The following is a 23,910-nucleotide window of genomic DNA, read 5'->3' as shown; positions in this document are numbered from 1 at the left end:
TTTGCAGTGAACCTGGAGCCCAGGAAAATAAAATCTGTCACTACCTCCATTTCTTCCCCTTCTATTTGCCAGGAATTGAGAGGGCAGGATGCCATGATCTTGGTTTTCTTAATGTTAAGTTTCAACCCAACTTTTGCACTCTCCTTCTTCACCTGAAACAAGAGGCTCTTTAGTTCTTCTTCACTTTCTGCCATTAGAGTGGTATCATCTGAGGTTTTCAGTTATTATCATGTTATTTGTCAGTGTGATTCATATGGCATCCATCTTACCTCATTGGGTTTGGCAGACCAACAATTTAAATCACAATACTAATACATAAACCAGAATACATATAATAACAACCATGATGAAAAACCTCAATCTGCTGCAAATCAAACCCCATGCCTGGAAACACATCATTATCTTCATAACATTCTGTGAGATTTTACAAAATTATTGTGATCTTTTAAAAACTGGCAATATGTGAGATTTTAGCAGTTAAAAAGAAACATACTGTTTGGGAGAGAGAAGCAGCAGACACTCTTGCTGGAGCTAATGAAAATTCTGGCACATGCAAGTATTGAAAATCTCTGTTCTAAAATACCATAAAATAGATCTGCTTTTGTTGTTAGTTGTTAAGTCAGTAGGCTGACGTGCTTGATTACTTGCTTAAAGAATGTAGTAATTGAAAATTTTAGATTTTATATGTTTATTCTTTAATTCATAGGGTGTTTTGACTGTATTACTTAGAAGCTTGTAAGTTTAAGAAATGTGAAATTTCCTGACTTTGTATTACTTAGAGACTTGTAAGTTTGAGAAAAGTGAAATTACAAGTATTTCCTTCCTTTTCATCCTTTTATTTAGGAATAAATTATAGCCCTATTAAAAAGCAATAAAGCTTAAAAGAATATTCAACAACTTTTTTGCAACCTCTGTATATAGTATTGTGGGAAATGGTTCTCTGATGGGTTGATTTTAAGATATGGTATGTGAAGCCCTTAGGTTGTGGGCATTAATGGCCAGTCCTGAGTAGAACCACTATAGAAATAACTTCATTTTATGTTTCACAGACTATTATTATAAACAAAGAGACAAAAGACTACTGTAATTGCAGAAGAATTCCAACTGTACATCAATAATTCTTTCTAAAATTTCTTTTCCATAGGGTGCCTTGTATTGCCTTCTTGGAAATCATAGTGGAGTATGCCTGGCAAATCTTCATGATTGGGACTGCATTGTCCAAACCTGGCCTGCAATTGTCTCTTCTGGACTTAGCAAAGCAATGTCTCTGGAAAAGCCATCCATAGTTAGACTCTTTGATGACCTTGCAGAGAAAATCCATCGGCAGTATGAAACAATAGGACTGGATTTTATTGTAAGTGTGAAATAATTACATCCCTTTCAGTTGTTTAGGAATGGGGCCTGGTTACTTAGGGACCATTTAGTATCTGTGCAACCAGTTTGATTTGATGGTTTTGGTATGCTCTCGCATTGATAAATATAAATATGTTGCTTGAATTTGGATGATAGCTGGGGATCTAGCACTTAGTTCTATATGTCTTCTACAGGAAGGTGGGGAAGTAGATGCCAGTGCCAGTGAGTTTGGATTAATGGCAGGGTTTTGCATTAGCTCTTGCTTGAGACAATACACTTGGCAATCTGATTATAAACTAGAATGTAAAAATTTCAGTATAATAAAGAATTGGGATACCAGAATTTTCACATACTTGGAAATAATACAAGTCTAAAACAATATGGCAGTATTAATAGCAGTTACCTTTTATCAAGCAGCTGGATGGCCTAGAGTTGGAGCTGTCACCTCACAATCAGGAGGCTGTGAGTTTGATCCTAGGTAGTGGCAGATATTTCACTCTCTGGGAGCAAAGAAAAAATATCTGCTGTGAGCTCCTCGTAGGCATCAGGAAAGGCATCTGGCCAGTAAATGGTCAGCTCCATTCAGTTGCCCCTACATTTTCTTTTTGTTAAAAGAAAAAGAAAAAAATAATAGTTGCTTTTCATAAATTATCTGTTCTGGCCTCATCCAGTTGTACCTTTTCTAAATTACTATGACACCAGAATAATGTATGAAAAAGGCCAAATAGAGATGTGACAAAAAGTATTGATACCCCTCCAAAGGTAGTTCTCAACTTATGACTGGTCACTTAGCGACTGTTCGAAGTTGCGATGGACCTTCCCTAGAGGTACGTAGAACCTGGTTCCGATGTTCTGACAGAACACCCCCCACCCCCTGCAGTCAGTAATTGCATTTTGGGCACTTTGCAACTGGCTGTTTGCAGCATCTCATCATATGACCACAATTTGCAATGTTTTTTCAGCGTTTATTTCTAGTTTTCAGCAAAGCCACCCCATAGCAAAGAATGGGTTTGCTTAACAACCACTGCAAAAAAGGTCATAAAATGAGACTGGTTGCATGGGTGACCTGCATTATGACCATCACAACTTACAAATATAATTGACAGCCTCCATTGTGGTCATAAGTCGTTGACTGCCTATACTTTTTCCCAAAGAATCCCAATTTTCTGTTAAATAAATTGAAACCGACACAAGTAAATGGCATCCACCATTTTGTATTCCATAGAGTAAGCATTTTGCTTTGCTTATTTATAATTGGTTTTATTTTTGTAAATAGAACAAATGAAAATGGCATGGACATAATTATTGGTAACCATTAGCAGTTAAAATATGTTAATTGGATTTTGTTGCTAACTCAAGCAGACATTTTGCTTCACTTTTATCATAGGTGCCTTTGCTCCCATAAACAATCACTCAGCAAATTGGGATGGGGGAAATGGAAGGAGGGTACTGATACTCTTGACTGTATCTATGTTTTAGAATATTGAAAGGGATGAGATGACATCATTGAAAAGGACAAGACCAATTTTGAAGGGCTTTGTGGGAAAATAATTTATCAATAACAATAAGAGCAGAAAGTAAAAGTGTAAATACACTACTTTGGTATACTAGTTTGTGATGCTTTTGAATTTTTGTAACTGTACATTTTGTAAATGTATCCTTCCCTGGGAATAATCACTTGTTGTATCAGAATCTTTCTTTATGTCTCCCTATTTCTCCAGGTCCCAGAGACATGTACTGAAGTTGCAGTCCTCCTGCAGAAATCACTGGGTCAAAACAGTGAATATACAAGCCTTAGTTCAAAAGAGATTGAGCTGGGAATTCAGCGACAGAAAGAAAGGAATGCCGAGGCTTCTCAGTAAGTGCAAACTCTCCAACAATTTCATTTTTGATACATGAAATCAAAGTCATTTGTAACAGTAAGGTTTTTAAAACTTTTTTTGAATCAGAGAGAAAATCCAATTATTACCTTTTTGTCTAACATGATTGTTAAAATACAACATGATTATAAACCTCTTCAAACAAATTATATTCATTTGAAATGCTCCATGTACAGCATTTTTAGAGAAGTTTCTCCTGTCTGCTGATTGCTTTAAAAAGTGCATTCTATATATGACCCACAGATGATATCCTGTCTTTTGCTGAGATATGTTAATACATAAATGTTCTTTTTCATTTTCAGAAATTATGAAAATTTGGTAAATAAGCTTCTAGATTGCGTGAATCAAAGAAATCTGTAAGTATGAGAATATCTTTCTCAAAATGTGGTTCATGTGCTTTTTTTCTGGGCTGTGAGTTGGCAACCATTGAGAAATTGGTAGTCACCATTCAGCTTTGTAGCTGCAAGAAGCTTTCCAGAGATGAGATGACATCATTGAAGAGGACAGGACCAATTTTGAAGGGCTTTATGGAGAAAGAATTTATTAATAACAAATAAGAGCAGAAAGCATTTAGGAAAAGAACCATGTTTATTTTTAAACCCCCACCCATGCCCTGAAAAATAAATTATATTATACTGCTTATATTCTGTTGCAAAATGGCTGACTTTCTGAAGTATGGCTTTATGCTAGGCGAGATAGAACAGTGTTAAAGATGGACAAGAAAGTGATTTGACTCCAAAACCTCTCTGTTTCCTATGATCACTTTTGAGAGCAAAAGTAAAACAAAAAACATGGTGCTACAAATACGGTGCCATTTTGTTGCTGAATTTTGGGTGTTTATGGTACCTCCCAGGCAGTGAGTTGCCCATCCCAGGATCATACCATATTCCAATCCTCACCAAGTTCAGTGAAAATTCAGTGCTAGATTTAAAACTTATGCCTTCTAGATTTTATTTTGTATAATTTGGAATCCTTTTTTCTTCCTTCCAGCCCTTGGAAGTTTGAGCACATTGGCATTGGTTTTCTCTCCCTACTTTTAAGGGATGACAGAGTGCTACCTGTAAGAGCCATAAATTTTTTTGTGGAATGTCTCAATCATGATGTCTTGGTGGTTCGCAAGGTAAAAAGTCAACTGGTTTAATTATAGTAAAACTGGTTTGCTGATATTGATTCCATTATTCATTCCTTAGAGTGGATTAATATCTGCTTTCTTCACATATCAAAGTATTTGTTTTTGATCTTATGAATGAATTTCAGTGCTTCCAGAGGACTATTTTTCTTTTTAAGTAGAGTTTGCTTGATATGCGTAGACTTTTCCAGAGATGTGCAGGCTGGCACAGTTGCCCAATTCACACAAAGAAAGTCTTCAGTGAAATGCCACTCATTATGCAAGCAGAAATCATACTATTTGTCTATGGTACATAGCTTGCAATCTTTGATAGACACTAGATTTCCAATCTTAGGCAAGGGATTTGTTTATTATCAGCTATTTAATCCTGAAGCTTTCTATATGTGCAGTGAATAGGCTTTGCCACCAAGTTAAAAACCCTTCCTTAAAAGACCTTTAATCTGTCTATTAATACCTAAGACAACTGTTAAAAAACTTTTAACATATTGAATTCCACAAATTTATAAATATTTTTAGGATTATAAATATCTAAATGCTTATACATAAACACTGTAGAGATTAGAGAACCCAAATCTTTACCTTGTTTTACCCTAAAAAACCCCTAAATGAAATAAAAAATAATTTACCCCAGTTAATTTTATATGCTGACTACTTCAACACATAGCTGAACCTTACATATAAAGTTTTTATATGTAGGAGGAAAGTTATGAGAAGAGTGTTTCTCCTTTCATTTGTTTTAAATTAAAATGAGCTAATTCTCATTTTTCTGTGCAGATGGCAATCTCTGCTGTGGCTGGCATCCTTAAGCAGCTGAAAAGACCCCACAAAAAGATGGTCATCTGTCCTTTCCAAATCAGTAAGTGCGCTAAAGAACAACAACTATCTTTCAGTAATGACAATTTGAGTTAGTGAATGTTAAGGGCAATATGAGCTATTACATCTGTTAATTTGCAGTCTTTGTATCTGCCATCAATTTCTTCTGCCTAATGTTTCAACTACGTTATATCTTTTTTAACTGGTCACCATATCTATTGCAAGTTTAGTTGATTTTCATAGGTAATAACATTAAATTTTCCATTGGCGTTAAAATATTGAAGTACTGCATCTTGAAGCATTCTATTGATTGGGGAGAGAAATTGTGGAATCGTTGGTGCTCTCTGAGCTTGATCGTTTGCTTGCAGACATTTTATGATTTATCTCTATATGCCTATTGATGGCTGATTTGTCGGAATGCCAAGTTTCCAGGAGTTCCATAGCATTTTTGGGTTGGTGTTTGTCTGCTACTGTGATGCCATTTGGTTTTAATAATGTTGGTTGTTTCAGAGATGCTTTTGATGTATAATATTGTTATCCTTTTCCAAATTTATCCGATTCTAAATCAGAAACAACCAACAGATTTACATCCACATGGCACCACCATAGCACACAAACCAATCAACTCCTCCTTCAAGAAGAAAAAAACAGATATAATCTGCAGCATATAATGTGAGGATTATAATAGCCACTATGTAAGACAGGCAGACAGCAGTATGTCCATGAACATCAGCTAGCAGTTAGAAGACATGATGAAAACTACTTGCTTATAACACATAGATAGACTCAACCACAATTTCAACTAGGAAACTGAACATCTTAGACGAACTCCAAAAACTCTAGAGAATTCCTGGACACTTGGCATTCAGACAAATCTGCCATCAATAGACACATAAAGATAAACTACATCTACATACAATTCAGGAGACAATTAAAAAAAGCTAAAAAGGAAACAAAAAGACCAGAACACATCCTCTCCAGCAGCCAACACCCAGATAAGTAGGGGTTAACACTAGACAAACTAGCAGAAAACAAAACACTAATCAAGGAACTACCAAGGAGAAAACCACATCCTCACTAACATTGACAGGGTACTCTACTGTATACAAACAGGAAGCAAACTCCACACTTACTTGCAATGATGTTATATACCGTACTTGGGCAATGAAACATTTACAAACAAGCAGCCAAGCTCGGAGAGCACCAAGGATTCCACAGTTCCATCCTGAGCTACATATATTTCTTCTATTGGAGATATTAAATAGTCTTATGATTTGTTTTACTTAAATTTGCACGGTGTGAGTTTGATTGTAAGTTATTTTAGTGTCCTGTTCCTCAAGTCTTACTAAAGTCCTCAGCATTTATGTGTGAATTTTCGATTCAGATGTTAATCCACTGCTTGTCAGCTAACTGACTTTCAGGATCCTGCATTCTGTTTTCTAAACTGATGACATATTTTCATAATTTTAGTTTTAGAAAAAATGCTGATGAAATAAGAATTAAAAACTTTTTATAGGATTGAAATCGTTTTTATTGTTATCCTTGAGTACCAAAATGGCTATTAAAATTTTTCCTACAGATTACCTGCCAAATCTGAGTTCCCCATCTTTCTAGGTGTTTATCTTATACCAAGGAGGGATGAACAAACTAGCTTACAGCAACTAATTTGTAGAAAAATGACTATTTTAATGGGTATTTTATTGTGGTACTTGTTTTAGTTTTAAGAATATTGGTTAACATATTTTAGTTCCTAGTGTGGCTGTACTAGTTATGTTGCTATTTGAAACAGATGCTTCATGGTTTCTGTTTTTTTAAAATATAATTATTCAGAATTGTGTGATTTAGTGACAGCTGGCAGTAACTGTGGGGATCAATATGTACTGAATGAAAGTAGAAACATCAAGCATCTGCTGATAAATTTAAGAAGAAAAGCATTTTTCTCTTTTACAAACAGGTGGATCCCCACGGCCTTCTAATATCCAGGCAGGTGACAGATCTGATAACCAATGGCTGCATTATGAGAGTGCTAGTTTACCAAAGACTAAAGAAACTTGGGAAGCCTGCCATTTTGTGGAAAAAACACATTGGGGATACTACACTTGGCCTCAGTAAGTATTGGCTTTTGTCCTTCTGCCCTCTTCTATAATATGAAAGTCAGCAGAGTCACTACATAGCTTCCATTCAAGTTGCCTTACTGATGCAAACCTTGTCCTGCTTATACTTGATTTGTTAGAGCAGTCATTCATTTCTTCCATATATTAAATCCTTTAGGCTTTCTATATCTGATAATATAAAGATTAAAAGACATGAATCTGAATTTGTACTTGCTAAATTGTGACTCAGAAACAGTGAACCAGGAAGTGGTGTAAGTACTTTCTATTTTGCCATTCAATATTGTTTTAAGTTGTCTCACTTTTTCCCCTTACAATTTCTAGAAATATGGAAATCTATGCTTCTGCAGAAGAGCAACCAAAACTTGGGAGGAGTAGAAAGGAACTTTCAGAGGTGATGTTATATTTTAAAAATATGCTCACAATTTCTCTTGGTCTGATATTTCACTTTCAGCATATACATTTTTTCCTTTCATTTTATAACAGTTTTAACTTGAGAGGGACTTAATTGATTCAAAGTTATCTCAGTTCCAGAGTATTGAAATTCAAATGCACATAATATGTTAATAGAATCAATTATGTGCTTGGATCACACAGCCCCTAGTGCTTATATCAAAATACAGTATGAAGAAATTCTTATGGGAGTCATCATAGATGTAACTTCTGACTACAGGAAATATATAGTGATATTTTCTGTTTGCCTGGAAACTGTTTGCACATTTAACAGGCAGTTAAAAGTAACCGTGTTTGGAGAAATCATGTGGTTTTGCATACATATGTCAGGAGTGTACATTAGGAAAAAGGAAATTACTTGTGATTTTTTAAGTGAGAGTTAAATATATTAAACACCAGTATAATACTAAACCATTTGTCCATTTACCACAGCAATGATTTCTTTGAAACAGGTGATTGCCAATTACCCAAATTTCTAAGCCAGATATTTTTCTTGCTACCTTTTATATATGGAAGATTTTCGATTCTTTCCAGAAGGTTTTGTTTTCTTTGGGGGGGGGAAGTATTCAATTTATCATAATGTCACACTGATTTTTGCAGCATATTAATAAATCCCTTTTCAGGTCAGAAAATCTTTGACTTGGGAGGAGGAAGATGAGATATAAAAATAATCAACTTTAGATTTTTATAGAAAATGAGATCATTTCACAATTGCAAAAGTGTCTCACTTATTTGGGCCATGTCATGCAGGGGACACTGGAGAAAGTAATTGTATTTGGAAGAGTTAGTGATAAAAGGAAACCCGCCCCAAAGAACACAGTGACTGGACATCATTAAAGCTGATACCAGCCAGAGCATAGAAAAACAAAGAAGTAGTCACTTAAATATGAGCCAGCAGTAATCACTTAAATATGCAGCTGCCAAAAAAGCCAACATAGTGCTAGGATGCATTAACAGAGGGATAGAATGAAGATCATGTGAACTGTTAATACCACTTTACAATGCCTTGGTAAGGCCACACCTGGAATACTGCATCCAGTTTTGGTCACCATGATGTAAAAAAGATGTTGAGACTCTAGAAAGAGTACAGAGAAGAGCAACAAAGATGATTAGGGGACTGGAGGCTAAAACATATAAAGAACGATTGCTGGAATTGGGTATGTCTAGTTTAGTGAAGAGAAGGACGAGGGGTGACATGATAGCAGTGTTCCAATATCTCAGGGGTTGTCACAAGGAAGAGGGAGTCAAGCTATTCTCCAAAGCACCTGAAGGCAGGACAAGAAGTAATGGATGGAAACTAACCAAAGAGAGAAGCAACCTAGAATTAAGGAGAAATTTTCTGACAGTTAGAACAATTGATCAGTGGAGCCACCTGCCTCTGGAGGCTGTGAATGCTCCAACACTGGAAATTTTTAAGAAGAGACTGGACAGCCATTTGTCTGAAATGGTATAGGGTTTTCTGCCTGAGCAGGGGGTTGGACTAGATGACCTCCAAGGTCCCTTCCAACTTTATTACTATTACTAGACCAAGATCAGAAGATGTGGAGAGACCTGGCCCAAAGAATCCCCAGGAGTCTGAATGTATAACATCCTCATCATAGAAAATGATTGCATAAAGAGTTCTAAGGCTGACCATTAGAGAATAACTTGTGTTTGCAAGAATATATCAGTTAAACATTTTTCAGGTCGTCTGCTCTAAAGATCTAATTATCTAATTATGGGGACCATACATATTTTTCCCAACATAGATATGGTAAGCAGTTTTTAGTTCTATTTATATTATTGTTTATTTTATTTTACAGGCGGAGCAAGTCATTTATGATCACTTTTCTGATCCTAATTTTGTTGAGCAGTTAATCAAGTTTCTTTCTTTAGAAGACAGAAAAGGAAAAGATAAATTTAATCCTCGTAGGTTTTGCCTCTTTAAGGTAAATGATTATGTAGTATTTTCCTTCTTTTCTAGGAAATATGTTGAGCTATGTGTAAAGCTGTTTAACAAAAAAATCCATGCAGTTAAACCTTTGTGATTGTTCTATCACATATATTGCTCTGATTTAATCGAATCATAATTTATTAAAAAGTTCTGCCTCAAGTGCCCTTCTTTACACACTGTTCTTTCTGGCTTCTATACTGCCAGAGTTTTCCATTCGTTCAGGACTGGAGAAATTTAGTTTAATGGTAGATAAGACAAGATAATAAAGTGTGATGAACTGCCAAGCTACTGGAACTAATCCATCATATCCAGTATATCACCTTCTGTAAGACTTTCATAACAAGAGAGCCATTTAAAATGGCTGCAAAACTAACATTAAAAACTACCTTCTTACATACAGGTAATCGTCGAGTTACGGATGCAATGGAGCCTGCCCATTCCATTCGTAACTCGAAAATTTGTGGGAGTGAATCTTGTACCTCGAATGAGATAACTCCCTGCTCGTTAAGACGCAGGTGGCTTGTTAAGTGCACATGAGTATCTCAGGTTGGAAGACCATGGGAGGGCCTAGTGATGGAACAGGCCCCCAAGGCCTCCCCCACCCACTAAGATACCTCATGCTTCACCCTCCCTTCCTGCCACGCCGGACTCACTTACCTTGCAAAAATCCTCTCTGCTGCATTTTCTTTCCCTTTGAGGGAGAGGAGAGTCAGCTTGGAATTGATTTTCATGCTGATAATGGAAGGTCCTATGTGCTGTAATATCAAGCAAGTTCAAAAGAGATCCTGGCCCCCAGAAGCTTCCATTTGCTTCATTTCCTTGCCTATGGGGCAAAGTGTGGAATCGGAGTTAGCCCGGCATTGATTTGCTATGTTTTCAAGTGTTGCATTTGCCCACATACGGAGCTCCCCATCTCCCCAAGGTCTCTGTTCAGATAAAAGGTGTTTGAGCGCCTGTGGGACCCTTGGAAACGCAGCAATTCGCTGCATTTTCAAGCATTGCATTTACACACAGACGGAGCTCCCCATCTCCCCAAGGTCTCCATTCAGATAAACAGTGTTGTGGTGGTAGTGGAAAGGAGTTGGGGGGGGAGCAGGAGACAAGCACAGAGTTTGCGCCGAAAATAAAAGTTTCTGGGGTCCATGATCTTATGAGAGTTCAGGTAGTCATTCTCAGCAAAAGAGGATGGGTGCCTGAACTTTGTGATATTATGGCATCCAGGAGCTTCCATTGACTCTCTTCTCCCTCAAAGTCAAAAATGTGGCAGAGAGGATACAGATCTTCTCAAGGTGAGTCCGGCACAGCAGGAAAGGAAGGAGAAGCAGTTGTGGGGAGCAGGTGGGGAGATAGAGTGAATGTTGCAGAGCCTCTGCAGTCATTCATAACGGCGAACAACTGTGGTGATGCAACATTCGTAATCTTGGGATTTTCTCATAATCACTAGGGGGCGCTTATCGTGCAATTTAGAACAAATGTTAAGTAAACGAACGCTTATAACTTGGGGATTACTTGTATAACATGCAGGCACACTCATTTGTTCATTTACACTACATTCCATTTAGCTTGTGTTAAGGCAGTGAAGTTTTCTGGTATAGTTTCATTGCTTTATAGTTTTCCCCACAGCACAATAATCAAATTTTCAAACTTATGTGGAAGTGTGCAAATGTGGTTTCCAGGATTATAATTTAGGAACAATAGCAAAATGTGCTACTACTTTCTAAAGCTCTTCAGTGCTTTCCTCTTAATAATGGCTTGTATATCATTTAATTCTGAAAATGGTAGCCCAATTACTGTTTATGGTAAATTGCAATAAAAAGGCATTAAATATATGCTAAACATTTGGGGCTTGGAAAAATTCCTTCCCCTCTAGATATTACTGATATTTAACATTTTTAAATATATTTATCATTTTAGAACAATTAAATTAGGTTTAGCCCTTTTTGTGAATGCAATAAGAAGTATTAAGGCTTAAAGTCAAATGTGTGTGTTTTCCCTAGGGTCTGTTTAGAAACTTTGATGATACCTTCTTACCTGTATTGAAACCACACTTAGAACGCCTTGCTGAAGATTCCCATGAAAGTACTCAACGCTGTGTGGCTGAAATTATAGCTGGTTTGATAAGAGGGTCTAAACACTGGACATTTGAAAAGGTAGAGCACATTTCTATGAATTTTGCAAATATATTTGATTCAGATCTCCTTATATACACCAAAATTATTTGGAATCACTGAAGAAAATTATATATATATGTATGTGTGTGTGTGTGTGTGTGTGTGTGTGTGCGTGTGTGTGTAAATTTTTTGGCTTGCTAACAAAGAATAAAGGGAGACTGCTGTGGCTACTGCCTGTAGATGGCCTTGGGCTAGGCTGAAACAGGAAATAAGATTTGTCTGTGTCTGGGACTAAGCAAGTGTATTCTGAATGCTTAACAAACATTTTTCACACACACACACACACACACACACATGTATTTTTTCGCTTGCTAACAAAGATATATATATATATATATATATAGGATGTGTAATTTGTAATGTGTAATGTGTGTGTGTAATTTTCTTATGTGTGTATGTACGTATATACAGTTGCAAGAAAAAGTATGTGAACCCTTTAGGATTACGTGGAGTTTTGCATGAATTGGCCATAAAATGCGCTCTAAACGTCATGTAAGTCACAACAATAGAAAAACACACTCTGCTTAAAATAATACTACACAAACATTAGCTGTTGTCATGTTTTAATTGAACATAAGATGGAAACATTCACAGTGCAGGGTGGAAAAAGTATGTGAACCCCTAGCCTAATGACTTCTCCAAGAGCTAATTGGAGGCAGGAGTGAGCCAACCTTGACTCCAATCAGTGTGATGATATTGGATGTGTTGCTGACAGCTGTCCTGCCCTTTAAAAACACACCCCTGTTTTGGGTTTACTGGTCTCAAGAAGCACTGTCTGATGTGAACCATGCCTCACAGAAAAGAGCTCTCAGAAGACCTACGATCAAGAATTGTTGACTTGCATGAAGCTGGAAAGGGTTACAAAATTATCTCCAAAAGCCTTGATGTTCATGTGTCCACGGTAAGACAGACTGTCTACAAATGGAGAAAGTTTAGCACTGTTGCTACTCTCCCTAGGCGTGGTCGTCCTGTAAAAATGACTGCAAGAGCACAGCGCATAATGCTTAATGAGGTAAAGAAGAATCCTAGAGTGTCAGCTAAAGACCTACAGAAATCTCTGGCACATGCTAACATTTTTGTTGACTCATCTACAATAAGGAAAACATTAAACAAGAATGGAGTACATGGGAGGACACCACGGAGGAAGCCATTGCTGTCCAAAAAAAATATTGCAGCACGTTTGAAGTTTACAAAAGAGCACCTGGATGTTCCACAGCACTACTGGCAAAATATACTGTGGACAGATGAAACCAAAATTGAGTTGTTTGGGAAAAACACACAACACTATGTGTGGAGAAAAAAAGGCACAGCACACCAACATCAAAACCTCATCCCCACTGTAAAACATGGCGGAGGGAGCATCATGGTTTGGGGCTGCTTTGCTGCCTCAGGGCCTGGACGGATTGTTGTCATTGATGGGAAAATGAATTCCAGAGTTTATCAGGACATTTTGCAGGAAAATGTACGACCATCTGTCCGCCAACTGAAGCTCCGCAGAGAATGGGTGATGCAACAGGACAATGACCCAAAGCATACAAGTAATTCAACAAAACAATGGCTTCAACAGAACAGAATACACCTTCTGGAGTGGCCCAGTCAGAGTCCTGACCTCAACCCGATTGAAATGCTGTGGCATGACCTTAAGAGAGTGATTCACACCAGACATCCTAAGAATATTGCTACACTGAAACAGTTTTGTGAAGAGGAGTGGTCCAAAATTACTCCAGATCGTTGTGCAGGTCTGATCTGCAACTACAGGAAACGTTTGGTTGAGGTTATTGCTGCCAAATGAGGGTCAACCAGTTATTAAGTCCAAAGGTTCACATACTTTTTCCACCCTGCACTGTGAATGTTTCCTTCTTATGTTCAATTAAAACATGACAACAGCTAATGTTTGTGTAGCATTATTTTAAGCAGACTGTGTTTTTCTATTGTTGTGACTTACATGACGTTTAGAGCGCATTTTATGGCCAATTCATGCAAAACTCCACGTAATCCCAAAGGGTTCACATACTTTTTCTTGCAACTGTATGTGTGTGTATATATGTGTGTGTGTGTGTGTGTGTGTGTGTGTGTGTGTGTAATCTCAATCTCTCTCTCTCTCTCTCTCTCACACACACACACACACACACACAAACAGACATGTGTGTTTGAGAGAAAGTGATCATGTGTTCAATCATAATTTCAAAGATGGGTCATGAGTAACTTTTTTTTCAAATCTGTTGTAACTTCAAGCAGTCATTAAGCAACCATATATTTAATGTGGATGTTTCTATTGTTTTTATTAAAATATTTTTGACATTTTAACTGCAATAGTTTTTTTGAATTGTAGGCTGCCCAGAGTCATTGATTGAGATGGGCAGCTATAGAAATTAGACAAACAAACCAATCATAAGTTACTCTCTTTCTCAGTCCCAGGAAGCAGGCAGTGGCAATGGCACTTCCAAGAAAACTGCGGGGACTTTTCTAGGAGTGAAGATTGATTGAAGGCACACACACATATGAATAATTAGTTTGAAATTAGGGATGGTTAAACATGGAACAGATATTCCTATCTTGCTTTCTGAACTACAGCATTAACACAGTCTACCTATGCTTTCAGTATGTGCTGTGTTTTTGCTTCCTCTAAAACTAAGCTACATGAATTCTGACAGAAATAGACTTTGCCTATATGTGTTTCCAGTGCTTTTTTTGTAAAAGAAAAAGGTGCCGGAACTCAAACATGTCATACAACCCGCCTTGCCTACCCTACAAGGTTCCATCCAAAAAAGGTGCCGAAACTCCGTTCTGAGTGTTCTATGAGAAAAAAAGCCCTGTGTGTTTCACTCAAATAAAAAGAGAATTGTTTGGAATTACAGATGCCATGTATTAATACATTGTTTTTTACATCATTATGTACAGGTGGAGAATCTCTGGAAAGTTCTCTGTCCACTTCTCAGAACAGCTTTATCCAATATTACAGTAGAAACCTACAATGACTGGGGAACATGTATAGCAACATCATGTGTAAGCCTTGTACATTATTTTTCACTCTGCCATATTATGAAAGCATTCTGAATTCTTCTAACATTCGTCTCTGAATATGGGGAAAATAGCTTATACTGAAAGGAGATTATAGCTTTTGACTATTCTAATTTTAGTTTTTATCTAGAAAGAGGAATGGAAATTCTTTTATGATGACTTGTTACATTATTATATACCTGTATGTTCAGATTTCTAATACTGTAGAGCAGAAATGTCAAACTCGTGATGTCATGCGACATATTGGGACTGTTTTGCCATTACTGGCAATGGGGTGGGCACGGCTTCCACATGATGTGTCCAGCCTGCGGGCTGGCAGTTTGACACCCTGCTGTAGAGGCTTTATAATTTCTATACAATTCTGAAGAGTTTTTTCTTGGATTTTTTGGTGGAATTTATTCAGAAAGCATAGTTATGTTATAAAACGCACTGTATAATACAGAATCAATGTTTGATGTTGAATTGTCTCTCAGCAAGTTACATTAAGATTTATGTTGTCAGGAAATGGTTTTGCTCCCTTTTCCTTTAATATATATATATATATATATAAACAGGAGAGCAGAGATCCCAGGAAATTGTACTGGCTGTTTGAATTGTTACTGGAGTCTCCACTGAATGGTGAAGGAGGATCATTTGTTGATGCATGGTAAGGGGAAAAAAATTCTCATTAGCCAAAGCATAGATGAAAATAGAACATTTATTTGTGCTTGCTTTGCTTTTAACCATATGATAATCATCAGAATAGCAGTTGAGTGGCCTTGCATACAGTTTTTTAAAAAGTAAACAAATATATAAATATATAGCTTTTTTAGAGAGACTGGATAGCCACATTTCATTTTAATATATGACAATTAGTGTACATTCAAAGTGACAAAAAGTTATTATTCTATTCTGTTCTGTTTTGTTCTATTATTTGTCTGAAATAATACAGGGTTTCCAACATTGGACACTATGTATCAAAATAAAATTTAATGGTGCAAAAAGTAAGCTTCCACATTTAGGCAAGAAAAAACAAATGCACAGGTATAGTAAAGGTGGTACCTGGGTCAATAATAATATCTGTGAGAGGGATAACAACAACAACAACAACAATAATGTTGGAAAGGACCTTGGAGGTCATCTAGTCCAACCCCCAGCTCAAGCACGAAACCCTATACCATTTCAGACAAATGGCTGTCCAGTCTCTTCTTAAAAACTTCCAGTGTTGGAGCATTCACAGCTTCTGGAGGCAGGTGGTTCCACTGATTAATTGTTCTGTCAGAAAATTTCTCCTTAGTTCTAGGTTGCTTCTTTCTTTGGTTAGTTTCCATCCATTGCTTCTTGTCCTGCCTTCAGGTGCTTTGGAGAATAGCTTGACTCCCTCTTCATTGTGGCAGCCCCTGAGATATTGGAACACTGCTATCATGTCTTGGAGTCCTAGAGAACAATAATTTAAATATGAGCCAGCAGTTTGCTGCCAAAAAAGCTAATGCAGTCCTAGGCTGCATTAACAGAGGGATAGAATCAATGTCATGTGAAGTATTAATATCACTTGATAATGCCTTGGTAAGACCACTGCATCCAGCTTTTGTCGCCACAATGTAAAAAAGATGTTGAGACTCTAGAAAGAGAGCAACAAAGAAAAGCAACAAAGATGATGAGGGAACTTGAGTCTAAAACATATAAGGAACAATTGCTGGAATTGGGTATGTCTAGTTTAATGAAAAGAAGAACTAGGGGTGACATGGTAGCCATATTCCAATATCTAAGGAGCTGTTACAAAGAAGAGGGAGTCAACCTATTTTGCAAAGTACTTGAAGGCAGGACAAGAAGCAGTACATGGAAACTAATCAAAGAGAGAAGTAACCTAGAACTAAGAAGAAATTTCCTGACAGGTAGAACAGTTACTCAGTGGAACAATTTGCTTCCAGAAATTGTGAATACTCCCAACAGTGGAAGTTTCTAAGAAGAGACTGGAGAAGCATTTGTCTGATATAGTATAAGATTTTCTGCCTGAGCAGGGAGTTGGACTAGAAAACCTGCAAGGTCCTTTCCAACTCTTGTTATTCTGTTGTAAGTGCTTATAGCATGCTATTTAGCTGGCTATGGAAAATATGCTTAAATCTTACTAATTTGCTTAGCAACATTTCATTGTCCTGAAATTTTTATATTTCTATCTCTTGGTCACCGTCTGAATATAGATGCTAAAAATCAGCGAGATCTCTCAGAAAACCAGGATAAATAGTTAAGCATTTACAGTTACTGTTATATCAGGAGGTAGAGATTTCTTCTCTTAAATGTACAATACAGTGACAGAGTTCTATGTATTTACATTTTATGTGCATGCAAAAATTATAATGCTACGTACATAACAAATACTAATATAGATTAGAACCCAAAATTGAATAGTTCATTTGCTTGATATAAGTTCTGATATGAACAACTTTTTAAAAACTCATGGCGTAGTGGCTAATTAGCCCTCTCTCCACTAGCTAAACATAGAATTAACTGTCTTTTATGAACAAGAGCAGAAGATGGAAGTACACTTTTGTAAGTCAGCACTTCACTAACTTTTTCTTCTTTTTACCTTTTAGTCGCCTGTATGTTTTGCAAGGGGGCCTTGCACAACAAGAGTGGCGAGTGCCAGAACTGCTGCACAGATTGCTGAAATACCTAGAGCCTAAGCTCACCCAAGTTTATAAAAATGTCAGAGAGAGGATAGGAAGGTTAGTATTAAGGCTATACTGTGACATATGTTTTTCAACCTTTAGATATTCCAGAAAATTGTCATTTTGTTTATAGATACTCCAGAAATAAGGAAAAGTTATTTGGTTAGTTTGAATTCAGTCTTTAAGGCATGAAACTAAATTAAAAATGTGTTCTTGTGTTTTATGCAGTGTTTTGACATACATCTTCATGATAGATATTTCTTTACCAAATACTGCACTAACAAAGTCTCCCCGTGTCCATGACTTCACTTCTCGAATACTTGAAAAACTCAAACCCCTTATGGAAGTGGATGAAGAAATTCAGAATCACGTTATGGAAGAAAATGGAGTTGGAGATGAAGATGAACGAACTCAGGGCATTAAACTACTGAAAACTAGTAGGTGCTTGTGTTAAATGTGTGAGAATCTAATTAAATATTCACTTGTAGTGAAATGCCATTTAAAGGGAATAATGTGTAGAAGAGCTGAAGTTGTGTTTTGTTCTTTGTCTTTGAATTGAGAAGTATGCTTGTCTTTCTTTTACTTGACAGTTCTAAAGTGGTTGATGGCAAGTGCAGGGAGAGCTTTTTCTACAGCTGTTACAGAACAGCTTCAGCTTTTGCCATTGTTTTTCAAGGTATGTACAGCTTGATCTGTTTAGATGACAGTAACACTTAACATTTTAACAATGTATGAATGAGGCTTCATTTAAATAAATAGGATGTACGGAAAGTCAGGCCACATAGACAGCCCATTTATACAGATTACATTCAATGTTTGAATTGGTTGCTATTTCTTCTAAACATTTCCTTATTCAACTGATGCATAACCTTTGAAAACACTGCAGGGAAATCTTTTTAAAGATTGCCACTTTAGGATGCAGACTTTCAGCTCTTAGTCCTGTTCACATCTTGTTTTACTTTCAGGGCTATGCAAAAAGGTTGCTTGCTATGGAGATTTCAAAACATCCCAGACTTAAAAAACATGCTATTTGAGAATGCATGTCTGAAATAAGATGTTTTCCTCATTATTTATTATTATTATTATTATTATTATTATTATTATTATTATTATTATTATTATTATTATTATTATTATTATTATTATTATTATTAATTATTATTATTATTATTATTATTATTATTATTATTATTATTATTATTATTATTATTATTGTCATCCTTGCTTTTTAAATCTCTTCTCATGTAATTATGCTTCTCTTCTTTTGATTGGATATTTTCATTTTGACAGACACCTATGTTAATTATCTATTTTGAACAGGGGTAGGCAACCTTGGCTCTTTTATGACTCGTGGACTTCAACTCCTAGAATTCTTGAGTCAGCTGTGCTGACTCAGGAATTCTGGGAGTTGAAGTCCACGAGTCATAAAAGAGCCAAGGTTGCCTATCCCTGATTTAGAGTCACTACAGTTAAAAACTTTTTAGCTATATTTTAATGACATAAGAGTTTGAATTGCTTTCTGCATATTGCATGCACTTTATATTTTAATCCATCCTAGTACAGGTAGACCTGGACAATAGTTCATTTAGTGACCGTCTGAAATTACAACGGCACTGAAAAAGTGACTTATGATTGTTTTTAACACTTACAACCATTGCAGCATCCCCATGGTCATGTGATTAAAATTCAGATGCTTGGCAACTGACTCATATTTATTGACAGTTGCAGTGTTCTGGGGTCATGCGATCACCTTTTGCAACCTTCTCACAAGCAAAGTCAATGGAAAAGCCAGATTCAATTAACAACCATGTTATTAACCTAACAATTGCAATGAGTCAATTAACAACTGTGTCAAGAAAGGTCATAAAATGGGGCAAAACTCAATTATCTTAGCAACAGAAATTTTGTGCTGAATTGTGGTTGTAAGTTGAGGACTTCCTGTATAGCTTTTAGGAGTTTCAGCTTCTGTATTAATTATATTAGTTTTCTAAGAGGGGTTGAATTGCAGTTTCTCGATGTGCCTTGCATTTATTCAGTTTTAAGGATCAAGACTTCACTAGTTGCTACTAACTTTTCATCTACTTGTTTCCACAGATTGCGCCTGTAGAAAATGATCATAGCTATGATGAATTGAAGAGAGATGCTAAAATGTGCTTATTATTAATGTCTCAGGGATTACTGTATCCTCAACAAGTGCCTTTGGTACTTCAGGTGCTAAAACAAGTATGTGATGCTTTTTAAACTGATACTTTTAAACAGCATAATTACATGTATTTAATCTTGTGTTAGTACTTTTTTGATATCAATGCTGAAAAACTGATAGCAAATATATTTGATCTGAATACACAAGAGACTGCAAAAATTTAAGTTTATATTGATTATCATAATACCTGAATTATAATAGAATATTGTACAGAGAAAACGTAACTATGGCATATATTCTCTGGGTTTTATTGCATTTCAGCTAGATATACAAAAATAGAGATCTATAGTCCAATTCATCTTGTCTGATTTCATAGGATCCCTGTGATAATGAGATTGTCACTTAGTGAATAGTTTGGGACATTATAATTATAATATTATTCCTTGTGTGTCCAATCACACTTGGCCAATAAAGAATTATGTCATATTCACATGAGTAACCCAATGTAAAATTATTAACGTTTTCTGACAGGAATGAAACCGTTCACTTAGTTGAATTATAACAAAGGACAAACATATCCCTATTGAAGTGTCAAAACTGTTTTGGGAAAAGGGTTGTCCTCAGCTGTTTTTAACAAATTATTTAATTATTTATTTTAGAAAAGTATGAGGCCTGTTAAACCCTGTTAAATGCCTAGGATATTCCTTACAGCAGCCCTGTAGATGATCCTGAGACATCCTTCCACAGCAGGAAATAGGTCACTTTAAACAAACCCATAGACAACTATTTATCACAGGTGTGATAAGAATGGAAAAATAACCATGCTTTGACATTCAGATCGCCATGATGTAGTCCCCAAAATGGGTTCTTGTGTTCAATTGGATTTGCTCTTTGATATACTCCAACAACCCTTTAGGCATGTCTTTCTTGCATTTCATCTCCCTGGACTTCCTCAGAAGACCAAGGATCCAGAATCAACATACAGTGAGAAGCCATGTAGGAGCAATCCAGTCTAACTTATCCATTCTATTACTTGCCCATTCTAGAACATGGCTAAAGCATCATTTTGACCCCATCCAATCAGATCCTCAAGAAAATCCCCAGGGACCTCAGAGTTCTAGTTTTTTGGAACAGAACAATCTAATAAGTCTATTTTTAAGCGATACAGATAGTCCTTGCTTACTAACTGCTCCTTCAGCAATCATCTGAAGTTGTGACAGTGCTGGAAAAGGAGATTTAAGACCCCACAGTCATGTGATCACAATTCTGGTGCATTGCAACTGTCATGGATTTATGACGGTCATGGTGTTCCACGGTCACATGATCGCCATTTGCAACCTTCACAGCAAGTTTCTGAAATGGGAAAGCTGACAGAAAGTCATAGGTCACAGTCACATGATGTTATACTTAATGACCATGGGTGATTCACTTAAAGACTGCAGCCAGAATTGACATTATAAGACATTGTGGTAATGTGACATATCACTTTATGACTGCATCGCAGTTGAAACTGCGTTGCCAGATCCAATTGCAGCTTGTTGGTGTGGACTACTTGTATAAGAAATATTTCTTAATAGATTAGCCAAAGGAGGGGTGAAATGTGTTCAAAGACATGAAAGTAAACTGTAATTTATATGTCTTGAGGGATGTACTTTTTACACGGTAGCAGGTTAAGGACTGATGTAGAACAGAGGTGTGCAACTTTTTTTGTGTTGAAGTTACACTTAGCCTTTGAGTGGGGAGGGAAAACAAGTAGAGAAGAAAGATATTAAAAGCAATCTGAAATGAAAAATTAGTTGGAATTTCAAGCATATTAATTACAACATATTTTAAAATCATCAACTATTACAGATGAATTCTGAAATATGATTTTGGAAAGTTTTCTGCATACATGGTCAACAGTTTGATTTAGGCTTTATTGTATTTTATTTTTCTAATTTCTGTGGTTTTATTATTTTAGCCTCTTCTTTTTTCTTTTTATAGATTGCAAAGAGTAATTCCTGGCATGCTAGATATACTGTGCTAATCTACCTCCAGACTATGGTATTTTATAATCTTTTTATCTTCTTAAACAATGAAGAAGCTGTGAACAACATCAGATGGCTGGTTATAAAACTATTAGAAGATGAACAGCTTGAGGTAAACACATTCTTGTGCTCCTACTTTTTTTTTGACAGTTTGTGAAAAATCTATTTGTGGAATAAATGTGGAACCATAGGCTTGGACATGATATGTGCGCTTGGTGAGCAAATTAAACACTCTATGGCTATAGCATTCCAATATTTTTTTATTATTACTCTTCCTAAATGATAGTTCATCACAATTTTAACTAGGAATCTCTCCATTGCTCAGTAAAAGTTTTTCAGTACTGACTATACCTTAATGATCCATTCGATTTCAGATTTTAAAAAAAATTTTTTTTGCTAGTACTAAGACTTAGATGAAATATATGTTTAACTCTAACTTAGTGGGAATTGGAAACAGTTGGCTGAAGATGCTTAACACTGAGTATATAATACTCTTGTTCTGGTATGCTTTGCACTAGTATCAAATATATTTCTTAATTATTATATAGTTAGATGAAATCCCTTGCTGACCACATTCCACCTGCTGATACCAGATAATAAAATGTTGTATGAAATAGGTATTAGAGATATAACAGTTTTCTCAATGCAGTCCCTTTAGAAGGGGCTCAGTCAAAATTCCGAAGGATGCTACTTCTTTGTACCCAGATGTGTAGAAGATTCCTTTTGTTGCCCCAGTTGTGTTCAAAATTCAACTGCTTGGCAGCCCACCTGTGCTTACAACCACAGGAGCACTTCAATGTCCCCATCAATCACTCACCCATATCATTCCCCTTTTGAGTGCCATGCAGTCTTCTGCCAACCCTGCTGCCCCTGCCACTGACCCCCATCTGACCTTCACTATTTTCTCCTTCCTCCTGCTGGTCTAGGATTCATGTTCTGGTTGAGGGTACAGCCCCAGGCTATGCTTGGCAAGCTCAGCAGAATGAAGCTCATCTAATGAAGGAAACTTGCTGGGCTCAGCTGGCGAGGCAGCAGGATGGAACAGGTGGTGGTGGTGGCAGGCTGGCATTTCAGGGGGAAGTGCCTGGTCTTCTGCCACTCAGCATGAGGAGTGATAGCCTGCAGACCATGGAGGGCTTACCAGACCAGTGAGATGCAACAATGGCTCCCTGAGTGAAGTTTGGGACTTGTAGGAAACACTGTGTGGGGTCATGGTAGAACTGGAGGAAACAGAGGGATGAGGACTTCCTAACAGAGCAGCACACTCTCTGCAACTTGTGTTGGAACTGCTTCTGGAGAACTGCTCCTTCTTGAGGCTTTGTAGAGCAAAGTTAGGCCAAGTAAGCAGAGAACCTGCTGTTGGCACTAGGTTTGTATCCACCCATTATTGAAGCCTGCAGGCTGGTTCTCTAGAAGTGTGTCCAATGTGAGATGCAAAACTATCCTTAAAATAGCCTGTGGGCTGTTCTTCTTGCCCTAGTGATGGGAAACAAGGCTTCTCCTCTGACTCCCTTCTGCTGCCTCCTCCCTGGTTAGGCCCAGCAAGCCCCTTTTCTTCAGACAAGGCTTTACCATGCTGCTGTGTTGTCATGTGCCTCCCAAGACTGCACCCTTACCCAGTACATGGATCCTGGGCTAGCAGAAGGAGGAAGAAGACTATTAAGATCAGCTGTGGGCAGTAGTGACAGAGTATAGGACAGCCAAATTGGCAGAGATGGAGGGGAGATAAGGAAGTTGAAGGACTTGAAGCAATGGTGAGCAGGACAAGATACAAGAAGCGTGAGATCTTTGCTTAATGATAGCATGATCCTGGCCTAATGACTGCAACTGGGACTACTGGAATCGCTATTGCTAAGAGTGTAGGCATATAATGTTTCACCTAACAATGTTTTACCTTCACTTAGTGCTGAAAATTCTCATCCAAATTAGGGTTATTAAGCAAGGACTGCCTGTATTCATTCCATTACTGTGCAATGATAACCACTAGTACAAATTTAACAGCCTAATCTGCTCATTAGGGGCATGGTAAATTCTTGAAATAAATGTAAAATGGTCAAAATACTTGCTTTTGTGTAACATCTTAATAATCACATTGCCATAGGAACCTCTGTATTGCAGAAGTTGTAATTTGTTTTTCTTTATTTTTAGACAAGATCTAATATGAATGATGATTCACTGCCCTCGTATTGTGTGTCTGTTATTTTGTATATAAATTAGAGGTTTTTGTC

At 36.9% G+C, this 23,910-nt stretch overlaps 1 protein-coding gene across 2 annotated transcripts in view; it reads left to right on the top strand.

The window, feature by feature from the left end:
- PSME4 (proteasome activator subunit 4) overlaps window positions 1-23,910 on the top strand; it is a 98,211-nt gene that overhangs the window by 57,835 nt on the left and 16,466 nt on the right. For both annotated transcript variants that reach the window (XM_081313373.1, XM_081313372.1), the window contains 16 exons: window positions 1,145-1,354; window positions 3,075-3,211; window positions 3,536-3,589; window positions 4,224-4,353; window positions 5,137-5,218; window positions 7,130-7,283; window positions 7,611-7,680; window positions 9,542-9,667; window positions 11,670-11,822; window positions 14,745-14,849; window positions 15,419-15,510; window positions 17,438-17,569; window positions 17,741-17,949; window positions 18,103-18,188; window positions 19,607-19,735; window positions 21,639-21,794. In XM_081313373.1, coding sequence (XP_081169499.1) covers window positions 1,145-1,354; window positions 3,075-3,211; window positions 3,536-3,589; window positions 4,224-4,353; window positions 5,137-5,218; window positions 7,130-7,283; window positions 7,611-7,680; window positions 9,542-9,667; window positions 11,670-11,822; window positions 14,745-14,849; window positions 15,419-15,510; window positions 17,438-17,569; window positions 17,741-17,949; window positions 18,103-18,188; window positions 19,607-19,735; window positions 21,639-21,794 — 2,025 coding nt within the window. The remainder of the gene's footprint in view (window positions 1-1,144; window positions 1,355-3,074; window positions 3,212-3,535; window positions 3,590-4,223; window positions 4,354-5,136; window positions 5,219-7,129; window positions 7,284-7,610; window positions 7,681-9,541; window positions 9,668-11,669; window positions 11,823-14,744; window positions 14,850-15,418; window positions 15,511-17,437; window positions 17,570-17,740; window positions 17,950-18,102; window positions 18,189-19,606; window positions 19,736-21,638; window positions 21,795-23,910) is intronic.

The sequence above is a fragment of the Vipera berus genome (assembly GCF_964194415.1).
Source record: "Vipera berus genome assembly, chromosome: 1".
NCBI classification, from domain to species: domain Eukaryota; kingdom Metazoa; phylum Chordata; class Lepidosauria; order Squamata; family Viperidae; genus Vipera; species Vipera berus.
This window is presented reverse-complemented; position numbering and strand designations above follow the sequence as displayed.